This window comes from Pinus tabuliformis, chromosome 2_2, assembly GCF_031772625.1.
Source record: "Pinus tabuliformis cultivar Carrire ecotype Pingquan chromosome 2_2, CPIR1, whole genome shotgun sequence".
In the NCBI taxonomy this organism is placed as follows: domain Eukaryota; kingdom Viridiplantae; phylum Streptophyta; class Pinopsida; order Pinales; family Pinaceae; genus Pinus; species Pinus tabuliformis.
Window position 1 is genome coordinate 672,757,479 of NC_142300.1, and position 22,133 is coordinate 672,779,611.

At 37.5% G+C, this 22,133-nt stretch overlaps 1 protein-coding gene across 3 annotated transcripts; it reads right to left on the minus strand.

The window, feature by feature from the left end:
• Positions 1–1,899: 1,899 nt before the first annotated feature.
• On the minus strand, positions 1,900–20,419 carry LOC149194431 (uncharacterized). 3 transcript variants are annotated; one of them, XM_089405085.1, is made up of 3 exons: positions 19,740–20,419; positions 19,251–19,631; positions 1,900–2,692 (listed from the first exon to the last, which is right to left on the minus strand). In XM_089405085.1, exons 1-3 carry the CDS (start codon positions 20,110–20,112, stop codon positions 2,604–2,606), a joined length of 843 nt encoding a protein of 280 aa, XP_089261211.1. In that variant the 5' UTR covers positions 20,113–20,419; the 3' UTR covers positions 1,900–2,603. The 3 variants fall into 3 exon arrangements, with proteins under 3 accessions (XP_089261211.1, XP_089261210.1, XP_089261209.1); XM_089405084.1 differs by lacking the exon at positions 1,900–2,692 and adding an exon at positions 16,869–17,468 and having other exon boundaries at positions 19,740–20,413; XM_089405083.1 differs by lacking the exon at positions 1,900–2,692 and having other exon boundaries at positions 16,869–19,631; positions 19,740–20,413.
• Between the last annotated feature and the right edge of the window lie 1,714 nt (positions 20,420–22,133).

Sequence of the window (22,133 nt, forward strand, 5' to 3'; positions counted from 1 at the left end):
TTAAATTTAAATTTTGAAATCATAAAGGGATTTAATGCTTTGAAAATTCTCACTTATTGTGTAGACTGCACAACTTGAATTTGTAATTCCAATAGAACTTTGTTAAATTTTAGACAAAATTGAATCCCTGAACAAAATGTAGAACAATCAAAGTTTTAGTTTAATTATCAATAATTATTAAGTGGAGGGTAGGGATTTAATCTCTATAGAATATTTTAAAATATTTTTAGTGTACATAATTTCCGAAATAGTTATGCATTGTTTCCCTTCTAATTAAATTCATTAATTAAAAAAATCTGATATTAAAAACAATGTCATATGAAATGAATTATAGATATTTGGGCATGCGCTATTGATAAGCTATGCTATTACAGAAAATCCTATTTACATATTAAAAATATCCATGATAAACTAAGTGCTAATATCCATAGTTAAGAATCTTGTTACATGTTTTAAAAATATGTATATAAGTTTAACTTATTTATTAATTGTTTTTATCAATAATAATAATAATTTTAAAGGTTATAGTTTAGTTAACTCTTATGGTTTTTTTTTAGTTTTAGCAACTTGAGAAATATGATATAGTAATTGGTTCCATGCCTATTACCACTATAGGTCAATCTTAAGCACATATCTAACATGCTCCTAGAGAGATCAAACCTATTCAAAATAAAAATAAAAATTGCATCTTTATATATATATATATATATATATATATTCTTTTTTTTTTTTTTCATTTTCTAAATTGTATTTTCAAATGCAATATAGAGTACATAATTTAAATTTGCAAGTTCAAAAATTTTGTGTTAGATTTTAGGGAAAATTGAATATATATATATATATATATATATGGGAAAAAAGGTAAAATACTAATATGATTTTGAATGTTTTATCCATAAAAACTTATTTTTTGCAATTGATTTATATGATATACACAAATTTTTAAAGCAATATATAGTATATATAAATTTGCTATTAAAATATTTTGCATAACATGCTCATTGAGACATTTTATCTATGGACTAGATTTTCCACATTAAAATAGTTTTTTTGTTATATATATATATATATATATATTTCCAGTTGATTTAAATTATCTATTGAAATATTTTTGAAAAATATAAGGTTTAAATATCTTACACGCCCATGTTTTTTACTTGTAATTACTTTATCTCTTTTTAAAGTTGATACAAAATTATATTATGGCATGTGGACATCCAAATATTTTATTTAGGACTAAGAGTGCGTGAAATATTTTTACCACATGTTTGGACATAGTAGGGCTGAGATTATTGATGTTTTATAATGCTTTTACTTAAAATTGACTAAACATGCATATTCATTGCTTTTCTATTTAGATAATATGTTGTTTATTTTAAGAGGAATATGTGTCAACTCCTCATTGAACATAGACAAAATCACACGTCACCTTCATATTGAGCCCTTCTTGGCATAGTGAATTGATGTCTATTGCCTGTCATTTAATTTATATAGTTGTACTATTATATACATAATTGACATTGAAATATTTTAATTAACATGAGTATTGCAATATTTTATTTATAAACCACATCATATACATTATATTTTTTTGTTTTTCAATATATCTTAAATATAAATCAATATTACTTCATCCTCCACTTTAAAAAAATTATAAAGTTCATATTAGAATAAATTAGTTAACATAGAGGTTCATGTTAACTAGGTTGTATAATGCTCTTGTCGACTCAAATGATAATATTATATTAATGCATACCATTAACTAAAAGAAAACAAGTAACTACACTGATCATTTTAACAATGAAAAAATAGCAAATGGAGAGTTATGCTACATTTATGTTGATATAAAATATTCTACTTATTGCACTATAAATTTTAAACCATGATATATATATTTATATATAATGAACTTCAATATATACTTTATTTTCTTGTACAATAAAGTGAAATCTTTGGGCTAGTAAGCCCATTCTAAGTAGGGAATCGATATACCCCAAAAAAGGGGCGTGGTATGTTTGGGGACATAACCCAATGATTAGCTCTTTTACATAACACAAAGATACTAACCACTCCCCCAAATCCAATCCCCATTCCTATAACCAATGCTATCAATGATATATTTTCATTGAGTTGACTTAGCCATCCCACTGTTACATTACTATTGTTAATAGCATTCTCACCGCTTCTTTCTTGTCTTTCATCTTCATTACATGAATCTAAAGGACAACCCCATAAGCACATATTCTTTTGAAAGGAAGTTACATTGAAAGTAGAAAATTGTGTCCCTGTTGGGATTTTCCCACAAAGCTTGTTTGAAGAAACATCTAGAACAGCCAACTCATGTAACTCAGAGAGATCTTGAGGGATTGGTCCACCCAAATTATTATGTGCCAAATCCAATTGCTCCAAAGTAGATATTTGACTAAGAGTTGCAGGTATTTTCCCTTCCAAATGATTCCAAGATAAATTCAACAACCGCAAGTGGTTCATACTACCAATGCTTGCAGGGATTTCTCCTGTAAGATTATTACAAGACAAATCAAATATAGTATTTGTAGGCGAGAGATATGACAACTCATACTCAAACCCTTTCATATCAATTTCTATTTCTTCATCATCGTAATCATCCTCAATTGACACATTTGCAAATTTGGAGAGTCTCTCAAGATGAACTGGTATGCTTCCATTGAATCTGTTGTTGGACAAATCCAACACATGCAATTTGGTGAGATTTGTCATTTGCTGAGGAATACAACCATGCAATTTATTATAACCAAGGCTTAAAACTTTCAAGTCATGAAGATCTGTCAAGTACAGAGGGAGTTCCCCTGTCAATCCATTTCTCCTTAAATCCAGTTGTTGAAGATGGGTACAATTGGCCAAAGATGTGGGAAGTACCCCAAATAAGTTGTTAGAATGAGCAGAGAAGACTTGCATATTAGTGCAATTCCCAAAGTCATTAGGAATTGACCCCTTCAAGTTGTTTTCTGATAGATCTAATACTGCAAGTGAATTCAAATCATTAATACTATTTGGAATACTCCCCGAAAAGCTGTTGTTATATAAATAAAGGTACTTGAGAGCCTTTAAGTGACCTATGGTATATGGGATGAACCCATTTAACTTGTTTGAATACAAATATAAGTACTGTAATGAATGAAGCTTTCCTATGGCTCTCGGAATTGCCCCTGTAAGATTGTTGTTTGAAAGATGAAGGTATTCAAGGTTCCTTAAATTGGTAATAGCTTCAGGGATGCTACCAGTGAGCTTGTTTCCAGAAAGATCTAGGTAGGTCAATTGAGTCAAATTGCCAAGGGCTACAGGGATGCTACCAGTGAGCTTGTTTGCATGAAGATCTAGGAAGGTCAATTGAGTCAAATTGCCAAGGGCTACAGGAATGGTACCACTGAGCTTGTTTTCAGAAAGGTCTAGGGAGTTCAATTGAGTCAAATTGCCAAGGGCTACAGGGATGCTACCAGTGAGCTTGTTTCCTTAAAAATATAGGGAGGTCAAGTAAGTCAATTTGGCAAGGGATATAGGGATGTTACCAATGAGTTTGTTTTCAGAAAGGTCTAGGGAGGTCAAGTGAGTCAAATTGCCAAGGGCTACAGGGATGCTACCAGTGAGCTTGTTTCCAGAAAGATATAGGGAGGTCAAGTAAGTCAATTTGGCAAGGGATATAGGGATGTTACCAATGAGTTTGTTTTCAGAAAGGTCTAGGGAGGTCAAGTGAGTCAAATTGCTAAGGGCTATAGGGATGCTACCAGTGAGCTTGTTTTCAGAAAGGTCTAGGGAGGTCAAGTGAGTCAAATTGCCAAGGGCTACAGGGATGCTACCAGTGATATTGTTGAAACCAAGACTTAAGAAGGTCAATCGAGTCAAATTGGAAAGGGTTACAGGGATGCTACCAATGAAATTGTTTCCACAAAGATCTAGAGTGGTCAATTGAGTCAAATTGGAAATGGGTACAAATATATTATTAGTGAGCATGTTTGAGGAAAGGTCTAAGTAAGTCAACGTGGTCAACTTGGCAATGGTTCTAAATATGTCATCACTAAGACCATTTCCAGAAAGGTCTAAGTAATTCAATGTGGTTAAATTGGCAACGACTTTAAGTATGTTGATAGAAAGGTTATTTCCATAAAAATATGAAAGAGCTAAATTGGTCAACTTAGGTAAACTGGAAATAACTCTAGGTACTTTAGTGAAACTATTGTCATATATGTATAGCTCAGTCAAGGATGTCAAGTTAACAATGGCTTCAAGTACGCGGAAGTTCTGATAAAGAGAAAGACTTCGGAGGGGAAGAGAGAATATCTCACAAGGAATAGAACCCAGCATATGACCACGAGATATGGATAGGTGAGTAAGTTGTGTCAAATTACCCAGCTCTCGTGGTATCCTTCCAGAGAAATCATTGTGGTCAAGAACAAGGGACTGTAGATTCTGCAGCTGGCCCAGTTCCGCTGGAATAGAACTTGAGAGCCCATTTTCACTCAGGTCAAGCGTTCGCAAATCTTTAAGCTGGCCCAATTCCGCTGGAATAGAACTGGAGAGCATATTTTCACTCAGGTCAAGTGTTCTCAACGCTTTAAGCTGGCCCAACTGTGCTGGAATAGGATCCGAGAGCGAATTTCTGCTCAGATTAAGTGTTTGCAACACTTTCAGCTCACCAAATTCGGGTGGAATTCTTCCTGCGAAAGAATTAGCAAAAACATTCAAAAAATGCAACAATGAAAGGTTGGCAAAAACATTCAAAGAGTGCAGCAATGAAAAGTTTCCAATGGACAGGGAAAGAGTACCTTCCAAATATTTTCCAACCAACTCTATAGCCACTATTCTTTTGGTATGAAGTCTGCATCTGATACCATACCATGAGGAGCATATGTTCTCCGAGTTCTTCGCCGTCCAGTTGGAGAGGACGCCATACGGGTCCCATGTGATGGATTTTTTGAATGACAAGAGCGCATCCAAATCCGTTTTATCGTGGGTGTCCATTGATGACACTACCAATTCAGCTTCCTCCACCATGCGTTCAGGAAGCGAAGTAAAGCCATGTGATCCCTCATGATGATGATGAGTATGGGAATACAGATAGGGATGATGATCTTGGCGATGATGAGAATGGGAATACGTTGCTGCAGGCCCAGAGGCAGCCATGCACAGAAGTAATAATAATACCACAGGAACATCCATTTTCACCTCTCCCACTGCAAAATCCTTCAATGCCCGGGAGTTGTGTGCTGTTGGCTATGTACAACGGCCCATATATAAAGAACTCTTGTGTGGAATTCGAGGACATTGAATCAACTTTATTCAAACCTTATGTTTCCACAAAATTCCAACATCTTCAGCCCCATTTAGTCCAGTCAATAAGGATAAGGATGGCGTTAGAGTCTGTGAATACTGAGATTTTATTTTTATAAAAGAAATTGAAATTTCTCTGCCATTCCTTTCGCTCCACTGTCCCACGAAAGTCGATTTCTTGGCCCTTTGCGCAAACTCCCCCTTTCTTCGCTCCAGTAAAGTCAAAACAATATGGACAGCACAGGCTTGGGAGGACCTTAAACTCTCTGAACAGCTCAGGCTTGGGAGGATTTTCTGAACATGAAGAAACTTCCGCCTGGGTTCCTCATCCCTCTGCCCCATTCACGTCAATTTTTGGGCCCCTGTGCCTCACTCAAGTCAAGTCAATTGAATACACCCAGAGCTCTGTAATTGCCTTCCACTTTCCCAAATCTATTTCTCCATCTTTAGTTTTTACCCGTTTTGTATCTGCAACTCAACGTTTGACGGACGATGGAGTTTGACAAAACTGCAATGTTGCATCAACATCTCTGGTCATCACAATCACTTGAAATACGCATCAACGCTCGCTGCTGTTCACAATTATAAAATTTATTTATTTAATTCGCAGGAAAGAGAGTTTATAAAATAATTAAAATAGATGATCATATGTCTTTTATTAAAATAGATCATCATAGCTAAAATAAGACATTTGAAAGTGTGATGGCTGGTGGCCATTTTACCCGTCCAAAAAAATCGGAAGAAAATAAAGGAGAATACGACACATCTACAAAAATAATTCACAAGCCTTTCAATTTCCCAAAATAATTCACAAAGGCACCTCTTCTCATGCACAACGTTTGGAATTTGAGTCTTCCAACGCACACCCTTTCCAATTTGATTTTGCAACGTACACGTCTTCGTTCATGGAATGTAAGCAACACACTTTTCGTACATTTGGTTTCCTTCCTTTTAATAAGATTTTTATAAAACATAAATCCATATTTACTGTAAAACATATTTTTATGTTTTTACTTGAAAGTCTGATGCTATTTTTCATTAAATTCATTTTGAAATTAAAGATTAAATCAGAGGATAATCATTTTGATATGGAAAATTTCTAAAATATTAATTATAAAAAATAAAATTATTTTCAATAAATTCCATAAATATATATTAACACAAATAATTTAATAATAAAATATAAAATAATATCTCTTTTTAAATCACAAGAATAAATTATTAAAACAATTTAATTATAATTATTTTATTTTTAAATTTTCTTTGTTCCGATAAAAATTAATAAATAAATTAAACTTAACCTCCAAAAATGTTGAGGATTCAGTCTTCGGTAATAACAGTCAAATATGAAAATTTTTCCCATGTTGAGATATATATGAGGAGAAAACAGTAACTCGTTACTAAAATATCGAAATTGTTCGTAAATTTTATTAAAAGCGTACTGGATGGTAAGTTGTTGATGGCAGGTGGGCTGTTAAACCGATCCAAAACTGGGGAAGAAGAATATGACAGGTCTACAAAATATTTTTTTCAGAGGAAAAAAACTATATTTGTTATATTGAGATCATATAAGCTATCTGTTAATTACATGATAGTATGGGCCGATAAGAGGCCGACGAGCATGTTAGACGCATCGAACAGATATTTCGTCGATGGAGCAAAAAGGAAGGATATAGATCATTTAGATCAGTTACATGGAACGTAGAATCAAAATATCACATATAAACAGAATGCTGATATGAAGAGATAAAGATATATAAAGTGCTACCCATGAGTGAGACCGGCATCTGAAAAGAGCCGTCGACAGATGTTGACTAATCTGGAGGCAAGGAACTAGTGATCAGAGAAATGATGGACTGTAAATGTGGATGGGAGTCCTGAAAAACACAGCTGCACCTCCACTTCCAGACATGCCAAACCGTGAGAAGGAAGATGGCGTTCCACAAGGGTCGCTGAGAAGACCACCAGAGAAAGGCGTCCATAACCGAGGTGAAGAGAGGGACTGTAAAACCATAGCTGGATGACAACTCGATCCAAATAGTAGAGGTGATAGAGCATTGGAAGAACATGTGGACGTTCGATTCCAACTCCAAACGGCAGAAACAGCATTGACTTGGTCCCTGCCACCCTTTTGATTGAAGCACATCCCAGACGAGGTTCCTATTATGAAAGAGAAGCCAGCCAAAAAGAGTGGATTTGAGGGGGCACTTGGCTTTCCAGAGGTTTTGAGGGAAGGGGGAGGGATGGGGCGGGGTGAGTGAAGAGAGGGCGGAGTATAGTCGCTTAACGGTGATGGGATGGATGTTGGAGTCTGTGGAACAGATGAGGTTGTCGTGAGTCCCCATTTGAAGGATATTCAGGCTGGAGAAATGAAGGATGGCGGAGGACCAAAGTGGTCGAAGGGGGAGGGGAATAAGGAGCTGTTGATCCGATTTCCAGATGGGCGATAGAGAGGACCACGAATCTATGAGCTTGGACCAAGTGAAGATGCCCCTGGAATGAAAAAAGGTGAGAAGGGCCGGGGAGATATGGGATTCAAGGTTGTGAAGGGTAGGGTCGAGTGCAATATAAACGTTTGTGCCAGAAAAGAATGTCCATTTGAGAATACTGAAGAGAAACCGTTGATTCTTGCGGAAGCAACACCAGATGGGCGATCCATGACATATCCCAAGAGAGGATCTTCGAAGCCAGAATTCTAAATTCCGACCCTTTAAGTACTTCTGTTTGATTAGAGCAGACCATAGGCTGTTCCCGAAGAAGGCTCTGTGCATGGATTTGCAAATGAGCGCGTTTCCAAAACGTCGCATGTGTATAAGGCCCCAGCCTCCATTCTTTTTTGGGAGGGTGATGAGATCCATCTTTGCAAGATGAATTTTCGATTGATAAGAGTGGCCTCCCCATAAGAAATTAGCGGCAGTAGATTGAATGATTTTATGAACTTTAGCAGGGAGGACGAAAAGGTGGCCCCAGTATACTGCTAATTGGGAAAGTACCGCTTGGACAAGGACAAAACGGCCAGCAAGTGATAAGAGTCTCAATTCCCATCTAGAGATTTTGCTGTAGAATCTATCAATGAGCCATAACCAATCAGCAAATTTGTTGTTTTTGACTTTGAGTCGGAAGCCCAGATATGGGAGGCCGTCGGATAGGAGAGCAAGGTTGATGCCGAATCTGGCCACTACCCAAAGGGCAGTAGCAAGGTTGGAATTGTTGTGGAAAAGCTTGGATTTGTCACTGTTGATAAGAAGACCGGAAGCGGCACGAAACTTCTGAAAGATAATGAATAAGCATGCCCAAGAAGACTTGCAAAGCATGGCAAAGATGAGAATGTCATCAACAAAGAAGTTATGAGAGAGAGAGATATTCTTACAGATCTTTACGGCCTTACACCTCCCCTGAGAGACAGCAAGATTGATATGCGAGCTAAGAGAGTTCATGACCAATATGAAGAGGAGAGGGGACAGTGGACATCCCTGTCGGAGGCCTCTTTCTGCTTGGAAGAAGGTAGAAGGAATGCCATTGATAATGACTGAGAAGTGAACGGATTCCACACATGCCATGATCCAGCTGCAAGCACGCGGCGAGAGTCCAATTTTTGCAAGAAGAACTCGGATGAAGCTCCAACTGACACAGTCAAAAGCCTTTGTTAGATCAATCTTAAGGGCAGCCGCATCGATGTTTTTTGAGTCGATGGCGAAAAGACCTTCTTGAGCAAGGGCAACAGCATCTAGGATGAGCCGATCCTTTAAAAAAGCGTGTTGTTGAGGAGATATAAAAGCACTGAGAGTTTTTTTCAAGCGCTCAACAATAATCTTGGAGATGATCTTATAAAGAGCATTGCACAGGGCAATGGGCCTGTAATCCCCGAAGGAAGATGGATTTTCTTTCTTAGGAATTAAGGCAATGAAGGTGGCCGATAGAGCGCTGTTGATGTTCCCAGCTTGGCATGTAGCATTAACCATATTGAGGAGATCGACTTTGAGAAGATCAAAAAAGTGAGAGTAGAACTCTATTGGAATGCCGTCAGGGTCGGGGCTCTTGTCCTTCTTGAAACCTTTTATGATGCAAGAGAGTTCGTCCTCCGAAATAGGCCTGAGGAAGAGATCATTAGTTGCTTCATCGAACATAGTGGGGAGGTGGTTAACCGCCCACATCATGTCGTAGATGTCGCTATGCTGACGTTTATATTGGCTTCTGAAGAATGATGTGGCCGCAGCAGAGATGTCATGCTGAGAATTGAGGGTATTACCCATCGAGTCATTGATACTCCAAATCGAATTCCTTCTTCTGCGCGCGCTGGCGAAGTTGTGGAAAAACTTAGTGTTCCTGTCGCCCTGTTGGAGCCAGAGGGCTCGACTTTTCAATCTCCATGTGGTCTCTTCTTTTAGGAGCAAATCTTGTTTCTTTTTCTCGAGGGACCAAAGGAGAACCTTCTTTTCAAAGGAGAGGCCATCCGACGGGATGGAGGACGAGATGTGAGAAATTTCCCTCAAGATGTTGCTTAATTCCCTGGAGTCGTATTCTTTTTTCCTGTATTGCCAAGATTTGACTCTTTCCCTGAGTTTGTCAATTTTATCCTGAAAGGTGAGGAAGGGAGCGTCCTCAGCAAGAGTAATTTGTCCCCAGGCGGCTTTGACAAAGGCCTCGAAAGATAGATCCTGTAAGTGCACAGTATTGAACTTGAAGGAGTATCCTTTCCTTCGATTATCAATGACCCATTCCAGAGAAATGGGCTTGTGATCGGATGTTGTGGCATCTCCAGTTTTAGCAATGGGCATCCCCCAGTCATTGATGATAGAAGATGACAGTAGGAAATGATCAATTCGCTTGGCGATGTAAGCATTGCCGAGTCTTCCATTGTCCCACGTAGGGGCCATGATAGCCGGAGGGATGTCGACCAGATCTTTATTGAGGAGCTCTCCCCGCATTTTAACTGCTAGACTGTCCATGGGCAAGCATCGGCCCCAACATTCCCGTGAGCTGAGCGTGAAATTGAGGTCACCTGCAATGATGAGAGATTGAATGTCAAGGATGCCTGAGAGGAGAAGAGAGTCCCAGAAGGGGGTTCTGTTCTTGTAGGGCGCATATACATTGAGCAAATTAATTGGGCGGGGCCTTCCCCGAATGTGAGCAGAGAGGAGTATGCCAGCTTGACATTTGTAGGCATTCGCTTTGACCATCAGGGGGTTCCATAAGGATACCAGACCACCCGACAGGCCCTCAGCACTGATCGCTGACATGTGCCAAGACGGAAACATTTTCCTGAAGAAAGCAATTGAAGATGAGCTGGAGTGCATGGTTTCTTGTACAAAGATGATATATGGCCTTTCCGATAGGAATGTGGCTTTCAGAGCCAAGTATTTGGGGGCCATTCCTAAACCCCGGATGTTATAAGAGACGAGGAAGGTCATTTTGAAGTACTGCCAGCCTGACATGCTCTAAGAGGCTGAGGGGGGGGAGATTCGAGAATGGGAACGTCGATGAGGGGGAGATTGATGACGCCCAATTCTGTGGCAATCGAGCGACCTCTAAAGTGCCTGCTGCCACCTCTGGTTTTTTTGCGGACAGTAATGTTCTTGGCTGAGGCGGGACTGATAGAAGGGAAGGCGGGCTTGTGGATAGTGAGCGGTTCAAGAATGGGAGGGTGGCGGTTCAGTAGATGTTCGATGTCGTTGTCCGGCTCGTTGAGAGGGGAGGAGGCAGGGGAGTTGAAGGGGGTCGAAGAAGGAAGAGTGTCTTTGGTTATAGGAGATGGTGGGGACGAGGAAATTTGAATGGGGTGGGAGCCGACAACGAAATCTGCGACATTTAGGGGAGGCGGGGAGGGGACCGAATTCTCATCTGGCTGCTCGGGGATGGGGGGGCAGGAGAAGGCAGCCATGTTCTTAAGAGGGGGGGACAGCGGGGGGCTTTTAAAGTCGGCAAGGTTTGGCGATTCTCCCTTGCTGACATGATCAGAGGATTTGAAGGTGAATTGCCTCCCTGAGAGACTGTCACTATCAGAAATGGAGTGAGGGTCTTTGATCTTTAAAGAGCGGAGGGGCCTCTGACGCCTGTATTTGCAGTCGGCTTGGAGATGGCCTGTGCGGTGGCATGTGGAGCATCTGAAAGGGATGCCCCAGAAGTCAATTCTCTGATAGATATGGGATCCTTCCCATATAATTTCCAACTGTTCGGGATAGCCACCTTTATAAGGCCGCTCAATGAGGATCCAAGCAATGCGCTTGTCCTTTTCCCCGCGAATCCATGGATCAACGTAGATGAATTTCCCTATTGCGTTGCCAATTGATTCAAGTGATTCCTGCGTCCAAAGCTGGAGCGGGAGATTGGGGAGCTTTAACCAAATCAAGCAATGGGAGGGAGTATTCTTTAGAGGGTCGAAGCCCATATACCACCTTGAGAGCGATAGGAAACTCCGTCCAGATACCCACGGTTTGTCCAAAACCTTTTGTAAATCCTCCTGTTTTTGGAAGTGGAAAGAGTACCACTCTTTCATCATGCGAGAGATAATGGGGGTGTACCCAATGATAGGCACCCACGATTTTGTAATCCATGCTCTCATGTCCGCTTCAGCCAGTTCTGGGAAGAACCATTTCCCAACAAGAGCGAGTTTCTGGAGGCTGTCTATACGCTCAGTCAAGGAAGTCCTCGAGATCGTGACCGCCTTTGGGGGTGGGACTGTCTTGGCGGGAGCTTTGATTTTGTGCCGACGTAACAGCTGTTGATGAGAAGCGAAGAAGGGAGGATCCCTTAGCCGAGAGGGGAGGGAACCTGACAGAGTGTCTTGCCAGCCGGGATTCCCACTAGCAGCATAGATAGCCTCTTCAGTTTCAATGGCCGCCGCCAGAAGAGCCTTTGTACCGGGGGAGTCACTTTCCGCGGCCATCCCGAGGCCAGAGAGAGATCCCGAAAGGACTGTGGGGAGATCCAAGGAAGGGACCCCGAACAATCGAAAACTTAATTAGGAACCGTCGAAAAAGACACCGACGGAGAGAGATGCCTGGATGGAAGACGTTGGTAAAAGGAAGGAGCTGGAATGAGGTACGGAGAATTGACTGAGCCCAAGTCCCGACAAGGTAGATGGCCAAAAACTGACAAGGAATGATCTAGGTGACGATATGTAACCGCCAAAAACGCGAGACCCATGCAGGGTGGTGAACAGAGGGGGGCAGAGGCTGCGGAGAGGAGGGTGAGGAGTTATGACGAAGTGCCGGAAAAAACAGGATTTGAAAAGGGCCGGAAAAAAACAACCGGAAAGCTCAAAGCCTCCCGGAGAGAGCGTTAAGCTTCGAAGCAGTTGTTGCAGTCAATGCAGCAGCAGCAGCACTGTAAAACAATCCACCATTTCCCAATTCTGAATCTGAAATCTTGACATGGTCGGAAAATGTAGAAAGAAGCTCTAATTTTCTTGACTAGAGCGCAGAGCATTATGTGAATCAACCTGGTAGTTGTGAGGTAAGGAGGGGAAGCGCCGAGAGGTTTTGTCCCTCAAAAACCCAAGAAAGACCCGGAGAGGATTTAACAGATGGACATGGGTCGTAGATAGGATCCGGACAGAAGAAAAAAACTGTGGTATATTCAAAAAATACAGCTAAACTGGGAACTATAGCAGGTTGACTAGAGATTTATTAATGCCCAAAAACCAGATAGAAAGATCTTTAACTGTAACACAAGAGCAGCTGCACAGTGGAAAACCTCTCATTGTTTGAACATTGCGTTAGACCTCCTGAGTCTCCGTAAACTGTCAAACACAGGTCTACAAAATATGGAGGGCGTTAGATGCCTCGGCTCTATCTCCCTTAAGTCAAGTCAATAGAATAGCCTTTCAATTTCCCAAGTCAAGTCCATAGAATAGTCTTTCGATTTCGCAAATCCATCTCCCCGTCTTTCCCTTTCCGGGCAGAATTTTGAAAAGCACCTCTCCAACTTTGGAATTTGATTTTGCATCGTAGACGTATTCATTCATGGAATTTATGCAACATTACAAAAAAGAAATTTTGTCAACCATTATGAGCCACGTTATGTACAACCATTTTTGGATTTTATCGAGATCCGTGAGTTAGATTTTTCTCAAAATTTGTGGGGGGAGGGATATAGTGATATTAAATTTCTACCAAAAAATCATCTCAATCCGGATTAGCATTTAGGATATATTCAAAAAATTCAGTCGTTGTGCTTTTGGATGGTCAACTATTTGACCATCATATTCAACTCCAAAGCTTCCAAAACCAATTTTGAAGACGCTGAAAAGTGGCCATTAGTTTCCAAATTTAGGGGATAAGGTTCATCAACCTCTAACTACTCAAAACACTTGGCAACCTCTTCCAAATCGAATACTCCAGCTCTTAGTTATTCCAAACTTCATTGTAACAAATTCATTTAGGTTCATTTTCATGATTTTTTTCCAACAACTAATCTCTATATTTAGAAATTCCAAATCCACTAATTTGGATTTAATATTATCATTAAAAATATATAAGGCATATGCAAACGAATGTATAGGGAGGTGGTTTAGGAAAGTGTGAGAAGACTTATTTTTGGCGCATATCATAATTATTTTATGAGTTTTAATGAACTTGGTGGATCAAAAGTACCTGGTTAAATCTCTTCAGAGATTCATGTGATTCAGCTCTCTTATGTGTATGTTTCCTATTCTGTGTGTATCATATTTCTTCCTATGATGTTTAAAATAAAAACTTGTTTCAAAATTCATCTAATTAATGGTGATCTCTTAAAGTCATTTAGACATTCCATATGTTTTTCTTCTTGTAATCATTTTAAGATTCATTCATTGTTTGACACCTTGAGATGTTTATCTACTTTATTTATTTTTCTCACATTTGCAACTATTAATTGGCATAAGGAAGTGTTTCTATCTTTCCTCTAAACAAATTTTCCCGATTCACCAAGCATCCACCACGTCATTGATTTTAGCTTTTACTAACTTCATGTCCAATGGGTTTTTCTCTGCATTGCCACCACACTTATAAACTTTGCTATTTTCCAAAGATATAGCCATTGTTCTTCAGTAAAACTGGTATTTAGTGATTGAGTAGAAAGAGAGAACCCTCTCTGAAGCTGGATGGGCTATATTCCATCTTCCAATCGGTTTGTGGTTACCTTTGATTTTCTCTCTTTGGCCTAGAGAAATTACGGAGTGCTAACCGTATTAAAACCTATATAGTATTAACAAACATACATATTTAACAATTTATCTGTTTACTTTTCATTTAATCAAAATTCCTTTTGATAAATAAAATCAACATTTTTTATTTCTTAACTAAAACACCCCATTCGTCTCACTCATGATAGATAAAATTACCACTTATTTGAATGTAAATTATAGGAATTTATTGACAAAAATAAGTTTTATAAAAAAAATTACTTTACAATATATTTTTAAAACATGTATAGATCTATTTTAACCATGGACCTAGTAAGTATCTTGAGGGATCAAATCTTTTGAGGTACAAACCTCTTTTAAAATGGAAAACTTGAGAAAATATATGCATCTTGAGAGATGATCCTTCTCAGGGCTTGATAGATATGTGGTTAAAGTGAATCTATATTACTTCTCTCTCTCTACTTATGCATGTATATAGAGAGACAACCATTAGATGCCCCATGTGCAATTTTCCATTGTTTAAATTTAAATTTTGAAATCATAAAGGGATTTAATGTTTTGAAAATTCTCACTTATTGTGTAGACTACACAACTTGAATTTGTAATTCCAGTAGAACTTTGTTAAATTTTAGACAAAATTGAATCCCTAACAAAATGTAGAATAATCAAAGTTTTAATTTAATTATCAATAATTATTAAGTGGAGGGTAGGGATTTAATCTCTATAGAATATTCTAAAATATTTTTAGTGTACATAATTTCCGAAATAGTTATGCATTTTTTCCCTTCTAATTAAATTCATTAATTAAAAAAATCTCATATTAAAAACAATGTCATATGAAATGAATTATAGATATTTGGGCATGTGCTATGATAAGCTATGATATTACAGCAAATCCTATTTACATATTAAAAATATCCATGATAAACTAAGTGCTAATATCCATAGTTAAGAATCTTGTTACATGTTTTAAAAATATGTATATAAGTTTAACTTATTTATTAATTATTTTTATCAATAATAATAATAATTTTAAATGTTATAGTTTAGTTAACTCTTATGTTTTTTTTTAGTTTTAGCAACTTGAGAAATATGATATAGTAATTGGTTCAATGCCTATTACCACTATAGGTAAATCTTAAGCACATACCTAACATGCTCCTAGAGGGATCAAACCTATTCAAAATAAAAATAAAAATTGCATCTTTATATATATATCTTTTTTTTTCATTGTCTAAATTGTATTTTCAAATGCAATATAGAGTACATAATTTAAATTTGCAAGTTCAAAAATTTTGTGTTAGATTTTAGGGAAAATTGAATATATATATATATATATATATATATATATATATATATATATATATATATATGGGAAAAAAAGTAAAATACTAATATGATTTTGAATGTTTTATCCATAAAACTTATTTTTTTTGCAATTGCTTTATATGATATATAGACAAATTTTTAAAGCAATATATAGTATATATAAATTTGTTATTAAAATATTTTGCATAACATGCTCATTGAGACATTTTATCTATGTACTAGATTTTCCACATTAAAATAGTTTTTTTGTTATATATATATATATATAGATTTCCAGTTTATTTAAATTATCTGTTGAAATATTTTTGAAAAATATAAGGTTTAAATATCTTACACGCCCATGTTTTTTACTTGTAATTACTTTACCTCTTTTTAAAGTTGATACAAAATTATATTATGGCATGTGGACATCCAAATATTTTATTTAGGACTAAGAGTACGTGACGTATTTTTACCACATGATTGGACATAGTAGGGCTGAGATTATTGATGTTTTATAATGCTTTTACTTAAAATTGACTAAACATGCATATTCATTGCTTTTCTATTTAGATAATATGTTGTTTATTTTAAGAGGAATATGTGTCAACTCCTCATTGAACATAGACAAAATCACACGTCACCTTCATATTGGGCCCTTCTTGGCATAGTGAATTGATGTCTATTGCCCGTCATTTAATTTATATAGTTGTACTATTATATACATAATTGACATTGAAATATTTTAATTAACATGAGTATTGCAATATTTTATTTATAAACCACATCATCATTTTTTGTTTTTCAATATATCTTTAAATATATATCAATATTACTTCATCCTCCACTTTAAAAAAATTATAAAGTTCATATTAGAATAAATTAGTTAACATAGCGGTTCATGTTAACTAGGTTGTATAATGCTCTTGTCGACTCAAATGATAATATTGTATTAATGCATACCATTAACTAAAAGAAAACAAGTAACTACACTGATCATTTTAACAATGAAAACATAGCAAATAGCAAATGGAGAGTTATGCTACATTTAGGTTGATATAAAATATTCTATGTATTGCACTATAGATTTTAAACCATGATATATATAATTATATATAATGAACTTCAACTATACTTTATTTCCTTGTACAATAAAGTGAAATCTTTGGGCTAGTAAGCCCATTCTAAGTAGGGAATCGATATACCCCAAAAAAAGGGCGTGGTATGTTTGGGGACATAACCCAATGATTAGCTCTTTTACATAACACAAAGAAACTAACCACTCCCCCAAATCCAATCCCCATTCCTATAACCAATGCTATCAATGATATATTTTCTTTGAGTTGACTTAGCCATCCCACTGTTACATTACTATTGTTAATAGCATTCTGGCCATTTGTTTCTTGTCTTTCATATTCATTACATGAATCTAAAGGACAACCCCATAAGCACGTATTATTTTGAAAGGAAGTTACATTGAAAGTAGAAAATTGTGTCCCTGTTGGAATTTTCCCGCAAAGGTTGTTTGATGAAACATCTAGAACAGCTAACTCGTGTAACTCAGAGAGTTCTTCAGGGATTGGTCCACCCAAATTATTATGTGCCAAATCCAATTGCTCCAAGGTAGATATTTGACTAAGAGTTGCAGGTATTTTCCCTTCCAAATGATTCCAAGATAAATTCAACAACCGCAAGTGGTTCATACTACCAATGCTTGCAGGGATTTCTCCTGTAAGATTATTACAAGACAAATCAAATATAGTATTTGTAGGCGAGAGATATGACAACTCATACTCAAACCCTTTCATATCAATTTCTATTTCTTCATCTGACGGATATAACAACACATTCTCAAACCCTTTCATATCAAATTCTATTTCTATATCTGACTCATCATCCTCAATTGACACATTTGAAAATTTGGAGAGTCTCTCAAGATGATCTGGTATGCTTCCACTGAATCTGTTGTTGGACAAATCCAACACATGCAATTTGGTGAGATTTGTCATGTGCTGAGGAATACAACCATGCAGATTATTATAACCAAGGCTTAAAACTTTCAAGTCATGAAGAAATGTCAAGTACAGAGGGAGTTCCCCAGTCAATCCATTTCTACTTAAATCTAGCTGCTTAAGATGGGTACAATTGGCCAAAGATGTGGGCAGTACCCCAAATAAGTTATTAGAATGAGCAGAGAAGACTCTCATATTAGTGCAATTTCCAAAGCCATTAGGAATTGTCCCCTTCAAGTTGTTTTCTGATAGATCTAATATTCCAAGTGAATTCAAATCATTAATACTATTTGGAATACTCCCCGAAAAGCTGTTGTTATATAAAGAAAGGTACTTGAGAGCCTTTAAGTGACCTATGGTATATGGGATGAACCCATTTAACTTGTTTGAATACAATCCTAAGTATTGTAATGAATGAAGCTTTCCTATGGCTCTCGGAATTGTCCCTGTAAGATTGTTGTTTGAAAGATCAAGGTCTTCGAGGTTCCTTAAATTGGTAATAGCTTCAGGGATGCTACCAGTGAGCTTGTTTTTAGAAAGATATAGGGCGGTCAATTGAGTCAATTTGGCAAGGGATATGGGAATGGTACCACTCAGCTTATTTTCAGAAAGATATAGTTCGGTCAATTGAGTCAAATTGCCAAGGGCTACAGGGATGCTACCAGCGAGGTTGTTTACAGAAAGATCTAGGGAGGTCAAGTGAGTCAAATTGCCAAGGGCTACAGGGATGCTACCAGTGAGCTTGTTTGTAGAAAGACTTAGGTCGGTCAATTGAGTCAAATTGCCAAGGGCTACAGGGATGCTACCAGTGAGCTTGTTGTAAGAAAGATATAGGTTGGTTAATTGAGTCAATTTGGCAAGGGATATAGGGATGCTACCTGTGAGCTTGTTTTTGAAAAGGTCTAGGGAGGTCAAGTGAGTCAAATTGCCAAGGGCTACAGGGATGCTACCAGTGAAATTGTTAAAAGAAAGATCTAGAGAGGTCAATCGAGTCAAATTGGAAAGGGTTACAGGGATGCTACCAATGAAATTGTTTGTAGAAAGATCTAGAGTGGTCAATTGAGTCAAATTGGAAATAGCTACATATATATTATTAGTAAGCATGTTTGAGGAAAGGTCTAAGTAAGTCAATGTGGTCAACTTGGCAATGGTTCTAAATACGTCATCACTAAGACCATTTCCAGAAAGGTCTAAGTAAGTCAATGTGGTCAAATTGGCAAGGACTTTAAGTATGTTGATAGAAAGGTTATTTCCATAAAAGGATGAAAGAGCTAAATTGGTCAACTTAGGTACACTGGAAATAACTCTAGGTATTTTAGTGAAACTATTGTAATATATGTATAGCTCAGTCAAGGATGTCAAATTAACAATGGCTTCAGGTACGCTGAAGTTCTGATAAAGAGAAAGACTTTGGAGGGGAAGAGAGAATATCTCACAAGGAATAGAACCCAGCATATTATCACGGGATATGGATAGGTGAGTAAGTTGTGTCAAGTTACCCAACTCTCGTGGTATCCTTCCAGAGAAATCATTGTAGTCAAGAGCAAGGGACTGTAGATTCTGCAGCCGGCCCAATTCCGCTGGAATAGAACTGGAGAGCATATTTTCACTCAGGTCAAGCGTTCGCAACGCTTTAAGCAGGCCCAGTTCTGCTGGAATAGAACTTGAGAGCATATTTTCACTCAGGTCAAGCGTTCGCAACGCTTTAAGCAGGCCCAGTTCTGCTGGAATAGAACTTGAGAGCTGATTTCGATTCAGGTCAAGTGTTCGCAACGCCTTAAGCAGGCCCAACTCTGCTGGAATAGGACCCGAGAGCCAATTTTTGCTCAGATTGAGTGTTCGCAACACTTTCATCTCGCCAAAGTTGGGTGGAATTCTTCCTGCAAAAGAATTAGCAAAAACATTCAAAAAGTGCAACAATGAAAGGTTCGCAAAAACATTCAAAGAGTGCAGCAACGAAAGGTGGCCAATGGACCGAGAAAGAGTACCTTCCAAATCTTCTTCAACCAACTCTATACCCACTACTCTTTTGGTATGAGGTATGCAGCTGATACCATACCATGAGGAGCATATGGTCTCGGAGTTCTCCGCCGTCCAGTCGAAGAGGATGCCATACGGATCTGCTGTTATGGACTTTTTGAATGACAAAAGCGCATCCAGGTCCATTGATGACGCTACCAATTCACCTTCCTCCACCATGCGTTCAGGAAGCGAAGTAAAGCCATGTGATCCCTCATGATGATGAGTATGGGAATACAGATAGGGATGATGATCTTGGCGATGATGAGAATGGGAATACGTTGCTGCAGGCCCAGAGGCAACCATGCACAGAAGTAATAATAATACCACAGGAACATCCATTTTCACCTCTCCCACTGCAAAATCCTTCAATGCCCGGGAGTTGTGTGCTGTTGGCTATGTACAACGGCCCATATATAAAGAACTCTTGTGTGGAATTCGAGGACATTAAATCAACTTTATTCAAACATTATGTTTCCACAAAATTCCAACATCTTCAGACCCATTTAGTCCAGTCAATAAGGATAAGGATGGCGTTAGAGCTCGTGAATACTGAGATTTTATTTTTATAAAAGAAATTGAAATTTCTCTGCCATTCCTCTCGCTCCTCTGTCCCACGGAAGTTGATTTCTTGGCCCTTTGGGCAAACTCCCCCTTTCTTCGCTCCAGTAAAGTCAAAACAATATGGACAGCACAGGCTTGGGAGGACCTTAAACTCTCTGAACAGCTCAGGCTTGGGAGGATTTTCTGAACATGAAGAAACTTCCGCCTGGGTTCCTCATCCCTCTGCCCCATTCACGTCAATTTTTGGGCCCCTGTGCCTCACTCAATGTGCCTCACTCAAGTCAAGTCAATTGAATACACCCAGAGCTCTGTAATTGCCTTCCACTTTCCCAAATCGATTTCTCCATCTTTAGTTTTACCCGTTTTGTCTCTACAACTCAACGTTTGACGGACGATGGAGTTTGACAAAACTGCAATGTTGCATCAACATCTCTGGTTATCACAATCACTTGAAATACGCATCAACGCTCGCTGCTGTTCACAATTATAAAATTTATTTATTTAATTCGCAGGAAAGAGAGTTTATAAAATAATTAAAATAGATGATCATATGTCTTTATTAAAATAGATCATCATAGCTAAAATAAGACATTTGAAAGTGTCATGGCTGGTGGCCATTTTACCCGTCCAAAAAAAATCGGAAGAAAATAAAGGAGAATACGACACGTCTACAAAAATAATTCACAAGCCTTTCAATTTCCCAAAATAATTCACAAGCCCACTTTGAAAGGCACCTCTTCTCAACTCTCCAATGCACAGCGTTTGGAAGCACCTCTTCTCAACTTTCCAACGCACACCCTTTGAAAGCACCTCTTCTCAACTTTCCAACGCACACCCTTTCCAATTTGATTTTGTAACGTACACGTCTTCGTTCATGGAATGTAAACAACACACTTTTTACGGCACATGCCTATGTGTTCTGATCGTAAATAAGAATTTCTCATTTGGTTTCATTCCTTTTAATAAGATTTTTATAAAACATAAATCCATATTTACTGTAAAACATATTTTTATGTTTTTATTTGAAAGTCTGATGCTATTTTTCATTAAATTCATTTTGAAATTAAAGATTAAATCTTTGATACGGAAAATTTCTAAAATATTAATTATAAAAAATGAAAATTATTTTCAATAAATTCCATAAATATATATTAACACAAATAATTTAATAATAAAATATAAAATAATATCGCTTTTTAAATCACAGGAATAAATTATTAAAACAATTTAATTATAATTATTTTATTTTTAAATTTTCTTTGTTCCGATAAAAATTAATAAATAAATTAAACTTAACCTCCAAAAATGTTGAGGATTCAGTCTTCGGTAATAACAGTCAAATATGAAAAGTTTTCCCATGTTGAGATATATATGAGGAGAAAACAGTAACTCGTTACCAAAATATCGAAATTGTTCGTAAATTTTATTAAAAACGTACTGGATGGTAAGTTGTTGATGAGCTAAAATAAAAGGTGGGCTGTTAAACCGATCCAAAAATGGGGAAGAAGAATATGAGAGGTCTACAAAAATTTGGAATAATGGAGGGCGTTAGATGCTAGTCTGCCTCGGCTCTATCTCGCTTAAGTCAAGTCAATAGAATAGCCTTTCAATTTCCCAAGTCAAGTCAATAGAATAGTCTTTCAATTTCCCAAGTCCATCTCCCCGTCTTTCCCTTTCCGTGCAGAATTTTGAAAAGTTCGTCTCCAACTTTGGAATTTGATTTTGCATCGTATACGTATTCATTCATGGAATTTATGCAACATTACAAAAAAAAAATTGTCTTTACTATTTCCAGTTTC

What these genes read in the sequence shown, in the direction of transcription:
- LOC149194431 (XM_089405083.1), bottom strand. Translation starts at nt 20,112, where the DNA reads ATGGATGTTCCTGTGGTATTATTATTACTTCTGTGCATGGTTGCCTCT. An exon ending in GGTTGAAGAAGATTTGGAAG is followed by an intron (nt 19,632 to 19,739) that starts GTACTCTTTCTC and finishes ATTCTTTTGCAG; the next exon opens with GAAGAATTCCACCCAACTTT.